The 21,460-nt window shown below is 52.9% G+C and overlaps 1 protein-coding gene across 7 annotated transcripts in view; it reads right to left on the reverse strand.

The window, feature by feature from the left end:
* Positions 1 to 21,460, reverse strand: part of CNTFR (ciliary neurotrophic factor receptor) — an 87,082-nt gene that overhangs the window by 54,531 nt on the left and 11,091 nt on the right. For 2 of the 7 annotated variants that reach the window (XM_018052393.1, XM_018052389.1), the window contains exons 3-4: positions 18,906 to 18,939; positions 12,691 to 12,775 (exon numbers count right to left, since the gene is read on the reverse strand). In XM_018052393.1, the coding sequence (XP_017907882.1) occupies positions 12,691 to 12,775 (85 nt within the window). In that variant the 5' untranslated portion in view covers positions 18,906 to 18,939. The other 5 variants (XM_018052387.1, XM_018052390.1, XM_018052392.1 and 2 more) reach the window with 4 other exon arrangements.

Below are 21,460 nucleotides of genomic sequence, written 5' to 3' on the forward strand. Positions count from 1 at the left end.
CCCTTGCCATCTCTTGTTTGACCACTTCCAATTTGCCTTGATTCATGGACCTGACATTCCAGGTTCCTATGCAATATTGCTCTTTACAGCATCGGATCTTGCTTCTATCACCAGTCACATCCGCAGCTGGGTATTGTTTTTGCTTTGGCTCCATCCCTTCATTCTTTGTGGAGTTACTTCTCCACTGATCTCCAGTAGCATATTGGGCACCTAATGACCTGGGGAGTTCCTCTTTTGGTATCCTATCATTTTGCTTTTTCCTACTGTTTGTGGGGTTCTCAAGGCAAGCATACTGAAGTGGCTTGCCATTCCCTTCTCCAGTGGACCACATTCTGTCAGACCTCTCCACCATGACCCGCCCGTCTTGGGTTGCCCCACAGGCATGGCTTGGTTTCATTGATACCAAGGGAACATTTCATGCAAAGATGGGCTCGATAAAGGACAGAAATGGTATGGAACTAACAGAAGCAGAAGATATTAAGAAGAGGTGGCAAGAATACACAGAAGAACTGTACAAAAAGGATCTTCACGACCCAGATAATCATGATGATGTGATCACTAATCTAGAGCCAGACATCTTGGAATGTGAGGTAAGTGGGCCTTAGAAAGCATCACTACGAACAAAGCTAGTGGAGGTGATGGAATTCCAGTGGAGCTGTTTCAAATCCTGAAAGATGATGCTGTGAAAGTGCTGCACTCGATATGCCAGCAAATTTGGAAAACTCAGCAGTGGCCACAGGACTGGAAAAGGTCAGTTTTCATTCCAATTCCAAAGAAAGGCAATGCCAAAGAATGCTCAAACTACTGCACAATTGCACTCATCTCACATGCTAGTAAAGTAATGCTGAAAATTCTCCAAGCCAGGCTTTAGCACTACGTGAACCGTGAACTCCCTGATGTTCAAGCTGGTTTTAGAAAAGGCAGAGGAACCAGAGATCAAATTGCCAACATCCGCTGGATCATCGAAAAAGCAAGAGAGTTCCAGAAAAACATCTATTTCTGCTTTATTGACTATGCCAAAGCCTTTGACTGTGTGGATCACAATAAACTGTGGAAAATTCTGAAAGAGATGGGAATACCAGACCACCTAAACTGCCTCTTGAGAAATCTGTTTGCAGGTCAGGAAGCAACAGTTAGAACTGGACATGGAACAAGAGATTGGTTCCAAATAGGAAAAGGAGTACGTCAAGGCTGTATACTGTCACCCTGCTTATTTAACTTCTATAAAGAGTACATCATGAGAAACGCTGGACTGGAAGAAACACAAGCTGGAATCAAGATTGCTGGGAGAAATATCAATAACCTCAGATATGCAGATGACACCACCCTTATGGCAGAAAGTGAAGAGGAGCTAAAAAGCCTCTTGATGAAAGTGAAAGAGGAGAGCAAAAATGTTGGCTTAAAGCTCAACATTCAGAAAACGAAGATCATGGCATCCGGTCCCATCACTTCATGGGAAATAGATGGGGAAACAGTAGAAACAGTGTCAGACTTTATTTTGGGGGGCTCCAAAATCACTGCAGATGGTGACTGCAGCCATGAAATTAAAAGACGCTTACTCCTTGGAAGAAAAGTTATGAACAACCTAGATAGTATATTCAAAAGCAGAGACTTTACTTTACTGACTAAGGTTCATCTAGTCAAGTCTATGGTTTTTCCAGTGGTCATGTATGGATGTGAGAGTTTGACTGTGAAGAAGGCTGAGCGCCGAAGAATTGATGCTTTTGAAATGTGGTGTTGGAGAAGACTCTTGAGAGTCCCTAGGACTGCAAGGAGATCCAACCAGTCCATTCTGATGGAGATCAGCCCTGGGATTTCTTTGGAAGGAATCATGCTGAAGCTGAAGCTCTAGTACATTGGCCACCTCATGCGAAGAGTTGACTCATTGGAAAAGACTCTGATGCTGGGAGGGATTGGGGGCAGGAGGAGACGGGGACGACCGAGGATGAGATGGCTGGATGGCATCACGGACTCGATGGCCGTGAGTCTGAGTGAACTCCAGGAGATGGTGATGGACAGGGAGGCCTGGCGTGCTGCGATTCATAGGGTCTCAAAGAGTTGGACAAGACTGAGCGACTGAACTGATCTGAAGAGGTCTATGCTAGTGGGATCTTAGCAGAGAAAACTGTGCCAGAACCTTGAGTCCACGAAAGAGAACAAGTTGACATGGATGAACTCACCACCCAGAGCCACCATAAGAAGTATATTAGTTAGCTTGGGCTGTGTAACAAACAATCTCAGAACCTAGTGGCTTAAAATGATGTGTATTTATTATTTCAGGTTCTTTTGGTGGGGTCAGAAATTCAGAAATGGCTTAGCTGTGTGATTCTGGCTTGGGAGTCCCTCATGAGGTTATGGTCAAGATGTCATGTAGGGCTGCAGGTATCTGAAGGTTGTTCTGGGGCTGGAAGATCAGCCTGCAAGATGGCACACTCACAGGGCTGTTGGTGGAGCCTCAGCTCCTCACCACATGGATCTCTCCTCAGGCTGCTTGAGCGTCCTCACAACATGGTGGCTGGCTTCACCCAGGGCAGGAAGTCCAGGAGAGAGTGAGGAAGAGTCTGAAATGCCTCTGATGGCCCTCTTTTCAGTAGTTACATGCTGTCATTTCTACTTTATGCTATTCATTAGAAGCGAGTCACTAAGCTCGGTCCATACTTAAGGCGAGGGAGATTGGGTTCCTTTTTGAGCAGAGGAATACCCCCAAACTTGAGGACATAATTTAAAACCACCACAGCGAAACCCCAGGGACAGCAGTATTCTGGGAGCTTCTTTCAGCTTAGACTTTGTGACCAACTACAGGATGGTACCAACTGTCGCTAGCCCCCCTCCCACCTCCCCAGTCAGAAAGTGGCCTCAGCTGGCTGTGTCTATGGGGCCTAAGACCTCTGGGTGTCGGCCACCGTGTCCTCACTCTGGAGATCACACTCATTCTCCTCTAAGCATCGCACACCCGGAACCCAGCATCCTGGGCAACCCAGGGACCACACCCCATCCTCTCCCACAAGTTGACCCCAGCACCAGTTCTTGAATACTTATTTATTTGGCCATGCTGGGTCTGAGCTGCATCGTGCTGGATCTTCTAGTCACAGCACGTGGGATCTTTAGTCGTGGCACGTGGGATCTAATTCCCTGAGCAGGGGTCAAACCCAGGCCCTCTGCCTTGGGCGCATGGGGTCTTAGCCACTGGAGCACCAGGGAAATCCCAGTAGCAGCATTTTTTGAAGCAATAAGACAAAATGAGCCTTCAATTTTATAAAGTCTCAGCTAATTCTGATCAAGAATGCCTGGTCACATTTGCTGAGCTTTTGGCAACTCGGCTGCTTGTCAAAAAATTGGGCCCAATCACACATACAGGTTCATTGTATGGTTTCCAGGACACAACAGTAAACATCAGTTCATGTTCAAAGGCCAAAAGAGAACAGCCATTGTGTGATTATCTACTGTTGCACAGTGGACCACCCAGAACTTAGTGGCTGCAAACAGCCACCCATTATCTCTCATCAGGCTGTGGGTCGGGGAGCTGATTGGGGCCAGATGTGTGGCCGATCTCCAGTGGGGACACTCCTGCATCTACAGTCAGCTGGTGGGTCAGCTGAGCTTGGCTGCTCAAGGGTAGGCATGGTTCATGATGGACAAGCTGGCTGTTGGCAGGGGTGACGATGGGAGTCTTGTCCTCCAGCAGGCTGGCCTGGGCTTGTTCACAGGGAAGTGGCCAGAGAGCAATGCTCTCAAGGCCCTGTGAGGCTTGTCACTTTGCCTCTTTCTGTTGGCCAAGCCAAGTCACAAGGCCAGCCCAGAAGCTGCAGAAATACGCTGTGCCTCGTGACGGGAAACGTTGCAAAGTAGTGTGGCAAAGGGGGCAGTTACAGGCCAGGGCAGGAGAGACATGGCCTCCTACAGTCTACTCCCTGTGTGCTCTTCCTGACTTGATGCTGAAGAAGAGATTCCATAGACCTCAGCATCTTCCTGCTGTTGTTATTGTTGTTCTGTTGCTAAGTCTTGTCTTACTCTTTGCAACCCCATGAACTGCAGCACCCCAGGCTTCCCTGTCCTTCACTATCTCCTGGAGTTTACTCAAACTCATGTCCACTGAGTCTGTGATGCCAGCTGACCATCTCATCCTCTGTCGCCCACTTCATTGGATAGAACTGAACATCTTCCCACTAAAAACATTTTGAAAACAGCTATAGAAACATCTATTTCCAGCCAAGGGCCAAAATCACACTGAATCATGATGTGTTCCAAATGTCCAATCTGCACAAAAATGTAAAGTTCTACTGAGGAACAAAGGATGGAAGGAAGGGATCGGGGGAGGGAGGAAGGAAGTTTGTATAGATGGATGGATGGATGGATGGGTGGATAAATCAGTGGATGGGTGGATGGATGGATGGATAAATGAGTGGATGGGTGGGTGGATGGATGGGCAGATGAATGGATGGGTGGTTGCATAGATTCATGGACAGACGGGTGGTTGGATAGATGGATGGATTGATAGATGGAAGATGGATGGATGAGTGGATGAATGGATTAGTGAGTAGATAGATGGATGGACAGATGACTGGCTGACTGTATGGACAGGTGGATGGATGGATGGGTGGACGGATGGATGAATTAGTGAGTGGATGGATGGGTGGATGGATGAATTAGTGAGTGGACGGATGCATGAACAGATGGCTGGCTGGCTGGCTGGCTGGCTGGGAGGATGAACAGAGGATGGAATGAATAAAGCAGATGTTTCCACTCCAATTCTAGAAACATAGTCTATGAAATTGAATAGGAGCTGGGCAATGATTGTGTTCTCCAGGACAGTGGCAAGTGTTTGGAAACGGCCTAAGTGCTCATCTGTGAGGGGTGAGGTACAATCTGTGGACACCCCACAAGGAACAGCCCTCCCCCTCTTTCCTTCCACCTTCCCCATCCCCAGGAGCTCATCAGGGGTTCTGCCCGTGCCCCTCCCGCAACACCATCCTCCCGGCAGGGGCTGGAGTGGGGGATGCTGCTTGAGTTCACCACCCGTTAAACTCAATTCATAAAACGCTCCCTTTACAGAGATACTTTAAGAAAACCTCTGGGGAACCCTCAGCACCTTCATTTCTAAAAAGGTGGCTCTAGTGAACCCTCTGGGGCACAGAGAGCAGAGCAGATAATGCTGAGAACAAGTGCATCAGTAAGGGGTGAGCTGACCACCCTCACGCTCACACTTAGAAACAAGGAAGACAAACGGACGAGAAAGCCTTCACGCTTTTTGTGTAAAATAACCATGAGCCTGAGTCAGGCTCCACCTGCTCCTCAGGGCAGGTATATCTGAGAGGTCACGTCTGCTCACCAGGGTTCCTCTCCAGAGTGGACACACCTAGCGTGGGGACTTAGCTGTGTCCTGAGTCTGCACTCGAGAAATGAGGAGCTGGCCGGCCCTGATCTCCTGGCAACAATCCACATTTCCACCAGATGCGTTTTAATTTTTCCAACTGGGAGGACCCTCTTACAGGACTTTCAAGGTCTTCCCATGTGGTGGAAACTTGGATGAGCACGATACGACTTGGTGTGACCTGGCAGATGTATGGACTCTTAAAACCCTGAGAGCCCAGGGTCTACAGCTCCCAAAAAGGAAACTGCAAGAGGACAGGCCCGACAAGGCAAATAAGGGAAAAACAGTGCAGCCTGGGGGCTAAGCCTTTTCTCTTTCACTTTTTTGACATTTATATTTACATTTCTTTTAATACATTTTCAAAAACTTCCTTTTTTTATAAGTTTCACATTTTCCAAAGTCCCTTTTTACGTTTTCAAAAACTCCCATTTCTCTATTAACAATGCCACTGCAGCCCAGCTGTTACAAAAATAACCTGTCTGAAGTATTCACTCACCTATCTTGTAACAACACTACTGCCGCTAATGAAAAGCTGTCATGGCTTTGAACGCTAGAACTTTAAGCTGGAACAGTGGATGTCTGTATAGAGAAGCCCGGAAGCGACACAAACTGGGCGCGAACCCTCCCTAGGGAAGGAGGGAGGCGTACCCTTCTGGACGGGGCGGAGCGGCCGGTCAGGGACATGCTCCTGGACCGCAGCTTCAGCCGGCGCAGTGGGTTGCTGATGCCAGTCTCATGCTGGATCTCCATATCCGACAGGGCGAACATGATGGCGCCGCTCTTCACGTTGGCTCGGCAAGCAGCCACCTACCAGGCTGGGATCCCGACCCAGAGCTGGGGACAGGAGACAGGAGGCAGGAGGTTATGCGTGGCTGTGGAGGGACTGACACACCCAGCCCAGGACTGGGGTGCGGGTGGGGGTGGGGCGCATACACACCTCCAGCCAGACCACAACAGTTGGCCCGTCCCACTGTGCCAAGGCATGCCTTGTCTCCAGGCTTCCTCTAGCAACTCATGCCTACAAGTAACGAAACATTCAAAATTCAAGAATCACTACTACACACGGGTATAAAACAAGTTAACCTTAGTATTTATTCTCTTTATAAATTTGAAAAGTGAAATAGTATGTATCTCACCATTTTCCTTAAATCTTCTAAACCATCTGCTTAATGAGAGTTCAGACATATTGCAAAGAACACCTGAGTCATGAAATGCTGAATGAGTCCCTGCAATTCCTTATAGAATCACTTCCTTCCCGATGAAAGAGTTATGGCCAACCTTAAAGGATTCAGAAGTCTGCACATCCAAGGGAGGAGGGTAGTCAAGGAAAAACATCCACTCTTCCCTTTCTAAACAGTGAGGACAGATACGTAGAAGAGGAAACCACACCGAGATCTGAGCAGAGGACTCTGTCCCTGAGAGAGCTTCAGGAATGCACACCATCTCACAGCAGACACCCAAAGAGCAACAGAGACTTTCAACACAGAACACTACAACACAGCAAGCAAGGAGAGGGCTGGATGGGGGCTGTTTCTATCCTACACTGCTGCTCAGCTAACTAGCTATGTGCTAAATTAAGGTACTGGTTATTCTTTTTTGACTAGGCCACTGTGTGGCTTGCAGGACCCTCGTTCTCCAACCAGGAATCAAACCCCAGGCCTCCTGCAGTGGAAGTGCAGAGTTCTAGCTACTGGACTGCTAGGGAATTCCCTAAAGATACACAGTGGCTTTTCAATACACTCAAATAGCATCAGACTTTACTTAAGACTGTGAAGTCTATGCATGGTTAAAGCTCGAAGTGCTTCACATCAAAGTTCAAGTAACTGTTCCTTTAAGTCACCCTTAGGTTTCCTAGAATAGGAAATATACTATTTTCTAGGAATAATTATAGCAGAAAACACAACATGTATCTTAATAGCTCAAAAAGTGAAAGTGAAAGTGCATTCGCTCAGTCATGTCCAACTTTTTGCGACCCCACGGACTGTAGCCTAGCAGGCTCCTCCGTCCATGGAAGTTTCCAGGCAAGAGTACTAGAGTGGGTTACCATTTCTATCTCCAGGGGATCTTGGATCTCCCAGGGATCAAACCCAGATTTCCCACATTGCAGGCAGATGCTTTACCGTCTGAGCTACCAGGGAAGCCCCTTAATAGCTCAAGGAGAGTTTTAAAAAAGGCAAACTTTTAAAATTCCCGTATCCCAGGGGAACGAGGCATCTATCACGTGCCTGGAGTTTGCATCCTAACCACAGCCACCATCCAGAAGCAAATGGAAGACTCACCTGCCTTCTGCTGGGGTTTATTTCCTTCCTCAGCTATAAGATATCGCATCGCTCTGCTGTCAACTGCTCACTCTCCGCTGAAACCTCTCTTTACAGAGACAGCTTCAGAGACGAGCCTGGGGGGCTGCCTGCTCTGCTGCGACGACCCTGCTAGGCCCGCCCTGCAGGGCTACTTAGCTAGGACCCTCTCTGCCCCCTCGAGGATCAAATTTGACTCCCCAAGTGCAATTCGTTAAAACACTTGCTTAGCAGTAAACTGACGTGGCATGCTTCCTCGCCTTCAAATTAGAGTCACAGGAGAAAGAAATGTATTTGGAAATCCAGTGAATTCTATGGGGAACAGACACGCCCAAGAGAAAGCCACACCATCTGTGGATGACCACGGGCACTTTAAAGCAGGACATGAGCACCCCGGTCAAGCTGTCTTTCCTAACAAGATGGCTGTGTGAGCTTCTTCCCGTCAAATGCTACACATGTGGCACCACCCAGACAACAGGTGCGGTCTTGTTTTCTGAGACTGACCGTCCGCACAGCCCAGCACCTCCTACGAGGGTTCGCTGGGCTCCCCTTCACCAACACCGTGCCCCACTCCTGCAGCGCTGCTCAGCTCAGAGCCTGGAGCTGGGGACAAGCCCCACGGGGAGGCTTCAGGACACACACAGCTCAGCAAACCTGCTGACTCGGCTTCCCCTGCAAGCTGGCGCATGACAGTGTCCACCAAGGGGAAAAGGAAAGACAGCATTTAGAGCAGGAGGCACATGATGCCCGAGGGAAGTCCCCGCACGCCCAGGACACTGCGATGACCAACAGGGACGCGGATGGTCCCGGCGGCCTCGGCCTCCACTCCTCATGGAGCACGTCCAGCACCTGATGAGCCCGCAGTGCTCTCCCTGGGAGTTTCCACAGAACGTGAAAATCTGAGATTCACCAACCCTCAAAACTTCTCTGAAAGTGGGTGAATTGGCTGCGTATATTTAGCAATTAAAAGAATACATTTGAGACAAATTGGGGCGTAATAGAAAAAAAATAGTTTTGAGAAACAAGCTGATTCTCTCATCTATAATACCATAAATGTTAAACTATATTCAACTGAAATTTTTTCTGGAATACTAAAATATTTTTTCACGTTTTATAGACAAGGCATTTTCCCTGTAGTCAATGTTGTTTCTGGATGACCGACAGAACTGAGATTACCCACTGCGGTCAGAAAATCCTTGTACTTTGAATTGTTCTCTAGGAAGCCACCAGAACATCCTAGAATTTGCCACGCGTAGCAACAGAGCAAAGGAAAACCCACTTCTGCTCGTGCGCACACGAACACACACACACAGAGTTAGATGTCCACCTTAACACCAGATCCAGAGAAACCTGCCTACCAGAAAACACAAACACACACACACACACACACACACACACACACACACACATCTGTAAACACAGGTACCAAATCCACTGGGATTCCTTTAAAATTATCCTTCCATCACTTTCAAGACAAGAGGAACAGGGCTCCTGAAACTGATGACGATGTGCGCAGCCTCCTTACTTGCAGGCGTCCCTCATGTCCTCGTGGCTGGCCATGCACAGCACCCCATCTACAGCTGGTCCAGCCGAAGGGACCGCAGAGAGGTGGGGGTCGAGGTTTCACATTTGATGGTGGTCTTGTCATCTCGTACCTCTTCTCATAAAGCTGGCAGCTGAGGGAATGAGGTAAGTGTAAAACTGGATAACAATAGGCTGTGTCGAATATGTGAATCTGGAGCTCTGTGAAGAGCTGAGTAGCTGTGGAGTCGCTGTCCCCATGTCGGCGTTTCTGTCATCGAATGTGCCGTTGATGCTCTAGTGTGACTGTCCTGCTTCCCCCCAAACCCGGGTGTCAGGGACCCCCATGTGGCAGCCCCCAGGCTCGCTCTCTCCAGCTCATCCACCCTCTGGAAGTTTCCCCAGACCCTCAGTAGGAGTGGGCGCTGCAGGTGTGTGTGTGTCCTCGTGCCCCGTGTGACGTTGCACGACTAACCGCAATCTGTGTTTGCACGCTTCCTCCCGCGCTCGTGGGACCAGGCAGCATGGTGGGAACGCAGCGGCTGGATTCTTTTAGAGTCAGGACTTACTCCTGCTGAGCTTAGGGGTGAGTACAGGCCGGCCTGGTCCCGCGGGGGCACGGAGGCCACTCCCTACGAGTGAAGGGTCAGCAGGTCTCCGAAGGTCGTGCCAGGGAGAGCCCTCAGCAGCAGAGAACGTGACCTTGGCGCCCCGGCTGCCGCCTGAGTGGTCAGAGCACGGCCCGAGTCTCCCTCGCGTCCGTGCACACAGGTGTCCCTCCCACAGCAGCAGTGCTGCTGGCCATGCCCTGCGTGCACGTTCTCGGAGGGAACAGGGCCCAGAGCATCAGGGGTCACAAGGCTGCCCTGCCCGGGGCCTCTCCATCCGGAGGCCAGTGTTTAACCAGAACGTGCACCGGTATCTGGGGGTCGGCCGCCGCTGAGGGGCCATCCTCCCTTGCAGGTGCTGCTCTTGGTGGTCCTCTGGTGGGTCCAAGCCGGGAGCCCAGCCCTGCTCGAGCCGCTCTGAGAGCAGGAGGCTGTCTGCTCTGTCCTGTTCATGTCTCAGCTAGAAAGCTGGATTGGGTTTTAAGTTTTTTTACCAGCAGCTTTTAGCTATATGTCAGAATGAAGTCAGCCACAGAGTTCTCTCCTTGATCTACTTGGTCCTTCACGTTTCTCTGAATTCTCAAGCAGCGGAAGCCCAGAATGGGGTGGGGGTAGGGTTTCTGGAGGGGAGGGGCTCGGGCACCAGCCCGCCGTCCAGCACTGACTCGTCTGTGTGTTTGTTTCCAGTTTACCCGCACTACTTCTGCAGGTGATTATGCAGCATCCAGAATACTGATAAAGACTACATTTTGAACTTAATGCAATCTTTAATCTGTTAATGCTTTTTATATGGACCTAAGATATTTTATTACAGAGTTTTTAGTGAAAAATTCATGAATACCTAGAGAAATATTTTAAAATTTAATGTTTCTTATATTTATGTAAACTTATGACTTCATTTTGGAGAAGGAAATGGCAACCCACTCCAGTGTTCTTGCCTGGAGAATCCCACGGACGGGGGAGCCAGGTGGGCTGCCATCTATGGGGTCGCAGCAGATGGCAGACAGAGGGACAGAGGTTAGATTGGCAGGATGGGAGTAGAGAGACAGGGTGGTCCTCTCTTTCCAGCTCCTTCCTGGTCCAGCTGGAGGGGCGTGGGGGGTGAGAAGCCTGGCATGAGTGAAATGCATACAAGCAACACACACCACACACACACACACCACACCACACACACACACACCACACACACATGGTCCCACAGGGTCCCCACAGGGGGAGGGGTGGCTTCTTCATCAAAGTCGCCTCCATCAGCGCCGATGAGTTACTGTAAGGGCCGGGCCCTGGGCCAAAGAGGCTGGCAGCCATGGGAGCCGGGCGCTGCTGAGAGCGCTGGCAGAGACAGGGGGATGGGGTACCAAGCACATGCTGGCACTGGCTGGGGCACCCAGAAAAGGGATACACCCGGGGAGAGGGGAACGGAGAGGGAAACGCTGTGAGACTGAACGTGCAACAGAACCCGCACTTATAGTAAGGTTAAATTCCTTAACCAGTTTAACTGTAATGAAATATCTGAAGAACTTAGGGCAGCGAATCAAAACTAAGATTTATTTTTTAAAGGTCAAAGAGCTTTGAAAAACAGAATGACGAACATAGCTCAATGAGCCATTTATTTATGCATGTAACCATTCTCAAATCAGTCATTTAATCCTAAAAAAGAAGATCAAACTCCTGGAAAAGAACACTGCAAGCGACTAAAGGCGATGGCTGAAAGCTGAAAGCTCCAAATATTTTTGCCAATGTGATACAAAGAGCCAAAAACTTTCACATGGAATAGGACCCCTGATGTTGGAAAAAATTGGCAGGAAAAAGCAGAAGGTGGTGTACAGAGGATGAGAAAGTGGGATATCATGAAATTTGAAGCACACCTCCTAGAGTCATTGAAGGAACAGAAGCCTGGAGTGTGGCTGCAGTTCATGGGTCATTAAGGAAGTAACAGCACAAACCTCAGCCAGTTGAACATAACAATCCTCCCCCAAACTCGCCATTCCCATAAGCAGACTGCCAAACTCCTTAACATTGGAAGACCAATTCCCTGTGCTGTACAAGCAGAACCTTGCTTGGTTCATCCCATTTTAATATACCAGATTGTCCTACTATGTCAATCCAACTCCATAACTATCCCCTCCCCCTTCTGGCTTGCCTTCTTCACAGTCCTGCAACTTACTATCGGTGTATGCTCCTACATGGTGGCTTAATCTCCCAAGGGTGTTAAATATCATCCAAGGAGACCAGGTAGAAGTTGCGCATTTCTTATATATGGGAAACTATGAAGAGTAAGCATGAACTCACACTTCTACTGCGCACATCATTTTGGAATGAAGCTATCACAGATCCAACCGGGGGCAGGTCCAAAAGAAGGAATATTCTAGATCCTATTCATTAATATAAGAAGTGCGAAACATGTAAGACCGCAAAGAAATAACATTCATGGCGCACGATATTGGGAGGAAAATACATTGCACATAAATCATCATCAATAAAATAAGTCAAGGTATGTGCTTTGTATAAAATTAGCTTATTCATATCGATACAGACCACATACACTCATCTACCTCCACACTTAGTACCATAATGTAGCATTGTCCTGAACAAATGGACTTCCTGGTGGCTCAGAGGTTAAAAGTATCTGCCTGGAATGCAGGAGACGCAGGGTTCGATCACCCGGGTCAGGAAGATCCCCGCATGAAACCACCCAGCAGTGACTGGGGGGTTGTGCTTATGGGACAATGTCAGTGGGTCACCCCGTGTATCAGAGTCACATGACTCATGTTCATGTGTGACAATGCCAGCACACGGCAGTATGTGGCTCTTGGGTGGGTGCGTACAGTTATGCCAGAGAGGGTCCTGCTCAGCTCTGGGAGCGCCCCTCGTCCCCAACCCACCCAGCACTCACCCTGCGGACTGTGTCTCTGGGCGTAGACCACGGCAGCAGCGGCAGCGAGCACGGCACAGCAGGCCCACGGGACAGGAGCAGCCATCTGCTGGGAAAAAAAGTGGGCGGCGGGGAAAGGGACAGCATCAGCCCAGGCAGCGGCCGCCTGGGGAGCACCCCCCGCCCCATTCTCAGGGAAGACTGGGAAATCCCAGCCCTAGGGCCAGGGCACCTTGACCCCAAGCGCCCTTCTTAATGGAGCTCAGGACCCTCTTCAAGCAACAGAAAATAACCTTATTGGCATCTGTAGGCAAAGGTTTGCTGAGATGGTAGAAGGCAACCTACAGCGGTTTGTTGTTCAATAAGGAAGCTGGCTGCAGGATGTAGTCAACCGCAGATGAGTTATAGAACACTGGTAATGCTAGGGCCATTTTTCTAGAAAAAAAATAACTTTACTGGTGAGGTTAGCTAATTAGCTATAAACACTGCAAACTGAAAGGGTAATGCTTTAACTTGATTGGAAGTCTATACATCTCCAAACTGCCTTGAACGGAAGGCCCCTGCCATGCTTCTGGGGAGAGACCCTTGGATATGCCCTACCACGTTACCCCTACCTGCACCCCCTCACCCCCAAGTGAGCCTTGCCCAGCAGGGCTCTGTGATGTTCAGAGCAGCAGGGTATCAGGGCAGCGCTACACTGTGAGCAGGTCAGATGTGGTTTCTGCTTTAGCGGACACCAGTGATCATGAGAAGGATGAAGGCTTTTCAGATATATGTCCCAGTCAGGGACCCCAGCCTATCACCCTTCAGCCCAGGAGCCTGAGAGCCCCAGTTCAGCAGATGTCCGTCAGTGTCTGCACACTCCCATGTGGGTACACACTGCACAGTCAGGATGTGTTTCCAGAAGCCAGGATGGACCCAGTGGCCCCTCAATGCATTGACCTGCTTCTAGGATGGGTCCAGCTGCCCTCACACTGTTCCACCCCAGCACACACCTATACCTAAGGAGAGGGAAACGGCCAGCTCCTGCCCAAAAGGTTCCAAATCTCTCTCATTCCAGTCCTGAAGAGAGACAAAGTTCTGTCAACAAGACAGAGCAGAGATCCAGAGACAGACCACTCCCAGACACTCAACCGGGGCCCCTACCAGAGGCACAGTCAGACACACAGCAAAGACTCTGCCCTCAACAGGAGACAGAGCCCCGCAGAAAGAGCCTACACACAGGCTGGAGAGACTGCGTGGGGCACCAGCCAGAGAAACAGGTAGATCAACCAGATAACCAGCCAGAGACACGGCCAGAGAACAGCCAACACGCAGTCAAAGGGCCCACCAGAAACACTGTACCACACTCAGCCAGATGCAGGCAGATGTATCAGAGAAAGAGCAAGAAGCCCAGTCAGAGAAGCAGCCATCAGCGACACAGGCCAGGGACACTGTCAGAAACCCTGCCAGAGAAACTGCCTGACGCACAAGCAGAGAAACACCAGGGAAACTGACAGACGCAAACAGGCATACACCCAGAAAAACAGCCGGAGAGAGGGCCAGAGACGCAGCCAGATGCTCAGTCAGGAAGTCTCCACAGCACTCAGAACACTGCCAGGGACACTCAGACACACAGTCGGACACATTGCCAGAGACACCGTCAGAAACGCTGCCAGAGAAACAGCCAGAGAGGGCTAGAGCAGTGTGGGTGTCAGCCTGGAGCGGGGTGGGGGTGGGGGAGTGCAGAGAATCTGACTTCTGGGGGCTCCTTCGGGGAAGGGCGGCTGCCTGCCTACGGCTGCACTTGCCCCTCCCCAGGCCAGTCTTCCCCGCTGCACCTGGTGCTCCTCCAGCCACGGCGCTGGAGCCCCGGCTGCCCCTCCCTGGCACGGCTCGCCTCTCTAGGCCCCGACTAGCCTCGGCAACCCCTCCCACATCTGCGACTCCTGAGGCCTTTGCTACCACTTGGCCTGGCTCCTGACCCTCAGCCACTCCCCCCTCTCCAGCTACTCCTCAGGCTTAGGAGGTTAAGACAATGGCCAAGGACACAGTCAGCAAGTGGTGGGGCCAAGAAAGGAACCCAGGATGAGCCAGCTCTAAATTCAGAGCTGGTGTGAGAAAAACAGATAAGAGGCTGGAAGCCCACCTGGTTCCCCCCACCCCCCACAGCTTCCCTCCGCCTTCAACCCTTGCAGGGAGCCCTCAGACCCTCCCCTAAAACCTCCACCATCTACTTTTCTCCTCACAGCCAGCAACAGACTCCACCTCAGGGCCAACCTGCTGCCCAGCACATGGGAGAGGACCCAGGGCCTGGGAGGCAGATGGCAGACAGAGGGGACAGAGGTTAGATGGCAGGATGGGAGTAGAGAGACAGGGTGGTCCTCTTCTTCCAGCTCCTTCCTGGTCCCAGCTGGGAGGGGCGTGGGGGGTGAGAAGGCCTGGCATGAGTGAAATGCATACAAGCAAACACACACACACACACACACACACACACACACACACACACACACACATGCGGGTCCCCACAGGGGGAGGGGTGGCTTCTTCATCAAAGTCGCCTCCATCAGCCCGATGAGTTACTGTAAGGGCCGGGCCCTGGGCCAAAGAGGCTGCAGCCATGGGAGCCGGGCGCTGCTGAGAGCGCTGCAGAGACAGGGGGATGGGGTACCAAGCACATGCTGCACGGCTGGGGGCACCCAGAAAAGGGATACACCCGGGGAGAGGGGAACGGAGAGGGAAAGCTGTGAACTGAGACCCTGAGGGACAAGAAAAGACCAACACAGGGAGAAATGGAAGAAGAGACACAGGAAGACACAGGGAGCACAGGATACTAGCAGAGATTCAAGGGCAGCGGGAGGGACACGACCTGGAGAGAGCGACAGAAACGAGACACAAGCAGGGTCTCTGTGCCCACTGACAGCATCTCTCGAAGCCCACTCGGCTCCAGCAGTGTAAGGGGAGGATGCTGTCAGTGCAGCCGTACTGGTGAATCTGAGATAAAAGCAGGGCTTCCAGGGGGCTGCAGGGCTTCTGCCCATAAAGCCAAGAGCCTCGCCCCTAGGGGATAAGAGTAGATGGAAACCCCACACCACCTACAGGTCCAGGAAGTCCCAGGCCACTTTGACTTCCCTCTTCCCTCCGAGTCCCAGCTGGACCCATTCCCAGGTAGGGAAGCTGAGGCCAGAGACATCCAGGCTACACCTCTGCCCTGCCCTAGCTTACCTCAGGTCACCCATCCCAGGGCAAAGAGCATTTTTCCCAGGAATTTTCCAAGTCCACACCCACAGCTCTGGGATAGATCTAGAGCATAAATCCTGTAAAGCCCCAGATGAGGGCTAGGCGAACTGGCCCAGGCTCTATAGACCCTTCCAGAGGGCCAGCCTGGCCTCCAGCCCCAGACTCAGCAGTGAGGAGAGAGCAGAAGGCACCCCACTAACAAGTGCCCAGCAGCCCAAACCCCTTGTGAGCAGAAGCCCAGTGTCGCCACATGCATACACATAGGTGACTCATCAAGAGGCCATCCTGGCCCCCAACTTACCATCATGTCCCACGATGACACAAGGACACCACTACACAGTAATAACAACATTCACTAAAAATGACACAGGTGTGCAGTCGACAATGCCCACCGGGGTACTGACAGTCACTACAGTGAAATGATGCACTGAGTCACAGTCACATCCAATGATGCCAACGAACAGGGGGATGACACCTGTTGACACTGACATAGTCACAGTGACAGTAACCTTGGTATCAAAGATGCAATGAGACTGCCAGTCACTCAGGCTGACAATGACGGTGACATCCAGTGATACAGGGAGGCTGACAGACTCAGTAAGATGGACAGTCACACAGAGTAACACCAGCCTGCAGAAATGTTGACACCATGGAGGCTGACAGTCTCCAGCCATGACACTGATAGAGTGACAGGCTCCAGATCAGGGATCTCAACTACCAAGTTTCTGGCTTAGGATCCAGGGCCCAAGACCCCTCTTGCCAGTGCCAGCAAGTTCCCAGGTACCCTGAGCCCCGACCCTCACCCCCTGCCCAGCCGAAGGCAAAACCTGAGAAAGGGAAGTGTGATTTTGGGAAAGCCCCTATTCATCCTGCAGAAATAGGGCAGGTTAAGTTAATCAACCCAACCCTGAGGAATCCCTGCCACATCCAGGGTGAAGGTGGGAGTTCTGAGCACCACTGCCTGGAGCCCAGCTCTGACTGAGTGTGTACTGATGTGCAATAGTGTGTTCAGAGGTTTAGCCTTCTGAGTGTTGGTTGGTGTGGGTCAGGTGGGCTCAGTCTGGCCTGGAAAATGAATGAACAGTGAGGGCCTACGTGGTGCCTTTGAGAAACTGAGACCCAGTGAACGTCACTGGCCTGGATCCCACCCCCTAGCCTGGGGCTGGGGTGAGGTCAGGAGTGTTTCTCTGATGGAGAGCATCTGGCCTACAATGGGGGCCATGGGGATATCTCCATGGCTTCCAGTCCCCTTCAGCAAACCTGGACTCTGGAATCCTCCAGGAAAGGGGAAAGGCACTCTCTCGGGGCCTCATCCCCTTCTCCTTGCCCTGCAGTGGCCCTAGGGGACACATCCTGGGAATGAGGCAAGAACCCGGGACAAAAGGACCCACTGATTCAAAGGCCTGGGAAACTCTACAGGCCTCAGACCTGCAGAGGAATTAGGGTGAAAGGAGGAAGAGAGGCACCTACTCTTGGGGACGGAGAGAGAAAATGAGAGACAGAGCAGGCGCAGAGATAGGGACAAGGGCATGGTGGGCAGGGAGGCTCAGACCCGGCTGGCTGAGGGGGAGCCTGGGAGAGACAGTCTGGGCGGGCGGGAAACTCCAGGAGCGGGAGGAGGGGCTGAGGCCAGAAGGCCCCCAGATCCCACCAGGCCTAGGCAGCCTGGACAGCGTGGGCGGTGAGGGCGGGGGCAGAGGCCGGAGGAGTCCAGAGCCCGGGGGTGGGGGGGAGGCCAAGGAGGGAGGCCTGGCCCCTGGCAGCTGGCCCAGCAGGCCCCCCATGGGGGAGGGGGCGGGCCCAGGTCAGGGGCCAGCTCCTGGGCTGGGGCTGGCTGGCCATGGGGCAGGTTCCCACTCCCCATGGCGTCTCTCCCTGTCTCTGAGTCTCTGGTCTCTTTCTTTCTCTTTGAATCCAGACCCGGCCCTCCTCTCAGCGCCCCCCACCCACCCACCCTAAGGGGCACAGGACCCAGAAGCTGTGCCTGGGTTCAAGCCTTATCTCTTCTTCCAGTGCCACCCCATCCCCACACACTCCAGGCGCAAGCCCCCTGGGCTTTGGGGGAAGGACACTGCCCAAACATAGAGCCAATCCTCCCTTATAGAAATGGGGCAGGATGAAGCTGAGCACCAGTGGGAGGGGGGCCAGGAGGGAGGCAGCGGGTGGGGAGCAGTCCCCCAGCTCCAGTCTCTGGCTGAGGTTGTGGAAAAGGAGGCGGCCCAATGTGAGTGAATGGGGGGGTATCCGCACCTGCTATTGTGACCTCCACAGCCGGAGATGGGGGCCTGGGGCGGGGGGACAAGATTCCAATGGATTTTGGCAGCGGCTTGGACTCTTGAGTGCTCACTCCCCCCACCCCCCAACCTCTTGCACCACGGGGACCCTGAGATCAGCATGTGCGTGCCCTGCTGCACATGTGTGCTGGCGTGTTGCACGCTTCCCACGCCGGGCCTGGCTGGGCCACTGGGAGGTGTCCAACAGAGATACCCATCCGAATCACACCACCCAGGCCCACATGTGGAGCCCCGACTCGAGCCCTGTGTGCTGCCTGTGACCTGGGCGCTGGCTTGTCCACGCTCATGTATGCAGGCCTGGACAAGAGCAGTCCTCTAGAAAGGTCCAGGCTTGCTCCCTGAAAAGTCATCTGACCCAACCCTCTGCCTCTCCAATGGGGAGCAGGAAGGGGCAGAGAAGTTCATATCCTCCCCGTGGGCACATGGGCTCTGGACAGCTTCACAGCATCCGAGACGCAAGCGCTAACTCCCCTCCCCCTGGCCCCAGTCCAGAGTCCCTCCTGGCTTCTAGGAGAATCAGGAGGATCTCTCCATACAGAAGAGGGCCACACACCAGTCAGGTTAGGTCTAGGGGGAGCTAGGCGGCTCCTCATGGAGGAACAGACGCTGCAGGAGGTTATAGACAGCTGGAAGGCTTCCATGGAAGGCGGGGGATGGGCAGGTCAACGGGGCTGACCAAGACTTCCCTCAGCTGACAGGGGAGGGGGCTTGCAGCAGACTCACAGCAGATGAGGCAGGAAGGAGGCTGCAGAGCCCTCTGTGGAGACAGAAGGATGGACAGAATCACTCTCTAGGCCTGGGGGCTGGGACAAAGACCTCTTTGCCTCAGCCTCTCCCACTACACCCCATGCAGGGCCCCATCACCACTATGGTACAGACACAACCTCGAATACATACACAGAGGTTGACGCTTGCAAGGTTGTTTGTATGTGGGCGCATGCACACACACACACACACACATACACACACAGGGAGGGGTGGGCAGTGTGTGTGAAGCGTCGATGTGTAACAAAAAGAACTAAAGATGGTCTTTCAGACAGAGTCCAAGTTGAGCGAGGGGAACAGAAACTTCAACTGTCTTCACGTGTGCTGTTCTCCTCAACCCCCCTCCATGCACGCACACTGCACACACTACTGAGGAAGCTTCTGGTCTGCTGGGCAAAAGCAAGCCATCCTTCCTCCCCCTTCCTCCCCTCCGCACAGTGGGGAAGCCAGAGCAATCTGTTCCTGATGGGTAAACACAGGCATGAGTATGTGCGCACACATGCTCTCACACACACACTCTCTCACACACACACACACAGATACCCGCGATCCAGGGGCACACAACACCCGGTGCTCACTTCACCCCAAGACACACAGGCACACTCAGGCTCTCACTACCATCGCAGAACTCCCAAATCCCCCCATCTCCACCATGCACTAGAGTTTCACAGACACACCCAGGCACCCCTCCCGCAGACACTGGCATCGTATTCTCCCATTACCGCCACTCATCACGGCCTCCCACGTGGACACCCACTACCACATCCTCGCACACGCTGGTGTGCACGCACACAAGAATCACAGTCACACACACAGACTCTCATACACATGCTCAATCAAAACAGTTCTGGCCTCACATATGGATACCAGCACACACTCAGAACAGTCACCCTTGCACACAGATACTGTAGCACCTCTAGAAACTCAGACTCCACAGCCCCCACCCCCATTACCCTCAGCCCTAACACCTCTACACCCAGCAGTGAGAAACACACACATACACACCCAGAATAGTCACTCCCTGCTGGGACCTTGGGTTGCCAGGCCCGTGCTCAGAGGAAGGGAAGATAAAGCTCAGGGTGGCCTAACACAGAAAGGGAAAGTTTCTAAAAATCAAGGAAACAGAACACTATTTCCTACTTGGCGCCTTTCTCTCCTCACCCTGCTTTCACCAGCATTCAGGAATGAGGAGAGATCCTGGCCAGAGTGGAGCGGTGAGGAAGCTCCCAGGTGAAGAGATGGTGGCACTGGTAGCAGCAGGAGCCAGCAAGACCCAGAAGCCAGCCTACTCCCCAGGGCCCTCCCGCCTCCCCTCCTCACCACTTCTCCAGGAAGAGCAGCAGCAGCTCACAGCCTAGCTGCCTGCTGTGTGAGCCCGGGCCTCTCGGAAACCTCTCTGTGCCTACAGCTGTCTACAGGGCACCTGAATGTCAGGCCTGGCTGCAGGGAGTGGGGGAAGGGGAAGGAGATGAGACCTTGACCTCAAGCCCCAGCCCCTGCCAAAGCCCTGTCATCACTGTCCGACCTGAAGAGAAATGGGGACAGCCCTGGCCAAGCCAGCGCTGCCTTAACAAACCACCAGGACAAGAATCCTAAAGCATCCTTGGACCCTGCAACCCCGCCCCCCATCACGAGAGAAGACGCTGTGTCGCTGTCCAGGCAGAAAGGAATCCAGGCTGGGCTGGCCAGGCCCCAACCAGGGAACAATCGTCAGTGCTGTTGACATCCTCGCCACTTGCTGCTCCAGGTGTAGTGTGAGCCCTGATGCCCCATCCTAAAGAGAGCCTGCCTGGGCTCCACGGACCAGGCCTGGGAGGGACCGGGCGGCAGAGCCTAAGGAAACCAAGCAAGGCAAAGCCCAGGAAGCCAGGTGACGGGGACTTAGGGAAAGTGACAAAAGAATTCAGGCAGCTGGGTTAAGGGAAACTAGGTGACAAGGCTCCAAAGAACACAGGCTGTGGGGGCCAATGAGACCTGGCAGCAGGGACCGAAGTTATTTAGCTCAGAGGTGGGGACCAACGGAGCCAAGCAAGAGGCCCACAGGATGTAGGAAAAGAAAGATACTGGGAGCTCATCCCTCTGTCCGGAGGGCACCCCCACAACTGGGGCCTCTCTCTCAGTAGCCCCCTTCCCACCCCGGTGGTGGTCCCCTCCCCCAGGCCAGTGGACACGGCCAGACCCCTCCTCTTGCTGGAGGCCTGGTCCGGCTGCAGCCAGTGGGCCCCGGCCCCATCCCTGGGACCTCAGGAAGTCCCAGTCCCTCCCACCGGCTGCAGAGGCAGAGGGGGGCTGCTGGGGGGAGAGAAAAAGAAGAGGAGAGAGAGACAGCTTGGCAGGGGGAGCGCCGAGCAGCCGCGGGGGGCGGGGGCCGAGAAAGGAGCGGGAAGCGCCGGGGCGGGCTGGCGGGCGGCGCGGGCGGGGGTGACAAGTTCTCCGGCCCCGCGGCCGCGCGGCCACTGACCTGGGTCCCCGCGCAGGCGCCCCGTCGGTGCCTCCGGCGCTCCGTGGGTCCG

The sequence above is a fragment of the Capra hircus genome, chromosome 8, assembly GCF_001704415.2.
Source record: "Capra hircus breed San Clemente chromosome 8, ASM170441v1, whole genome shotgun sequence".
Classification (NCBI taxonomy): domain Eukaryota; kingdom Metazoa; phylum Chordata; class Mammalia; order Artiodactyla; family Bovidae; genus Capra; species Capra hircus.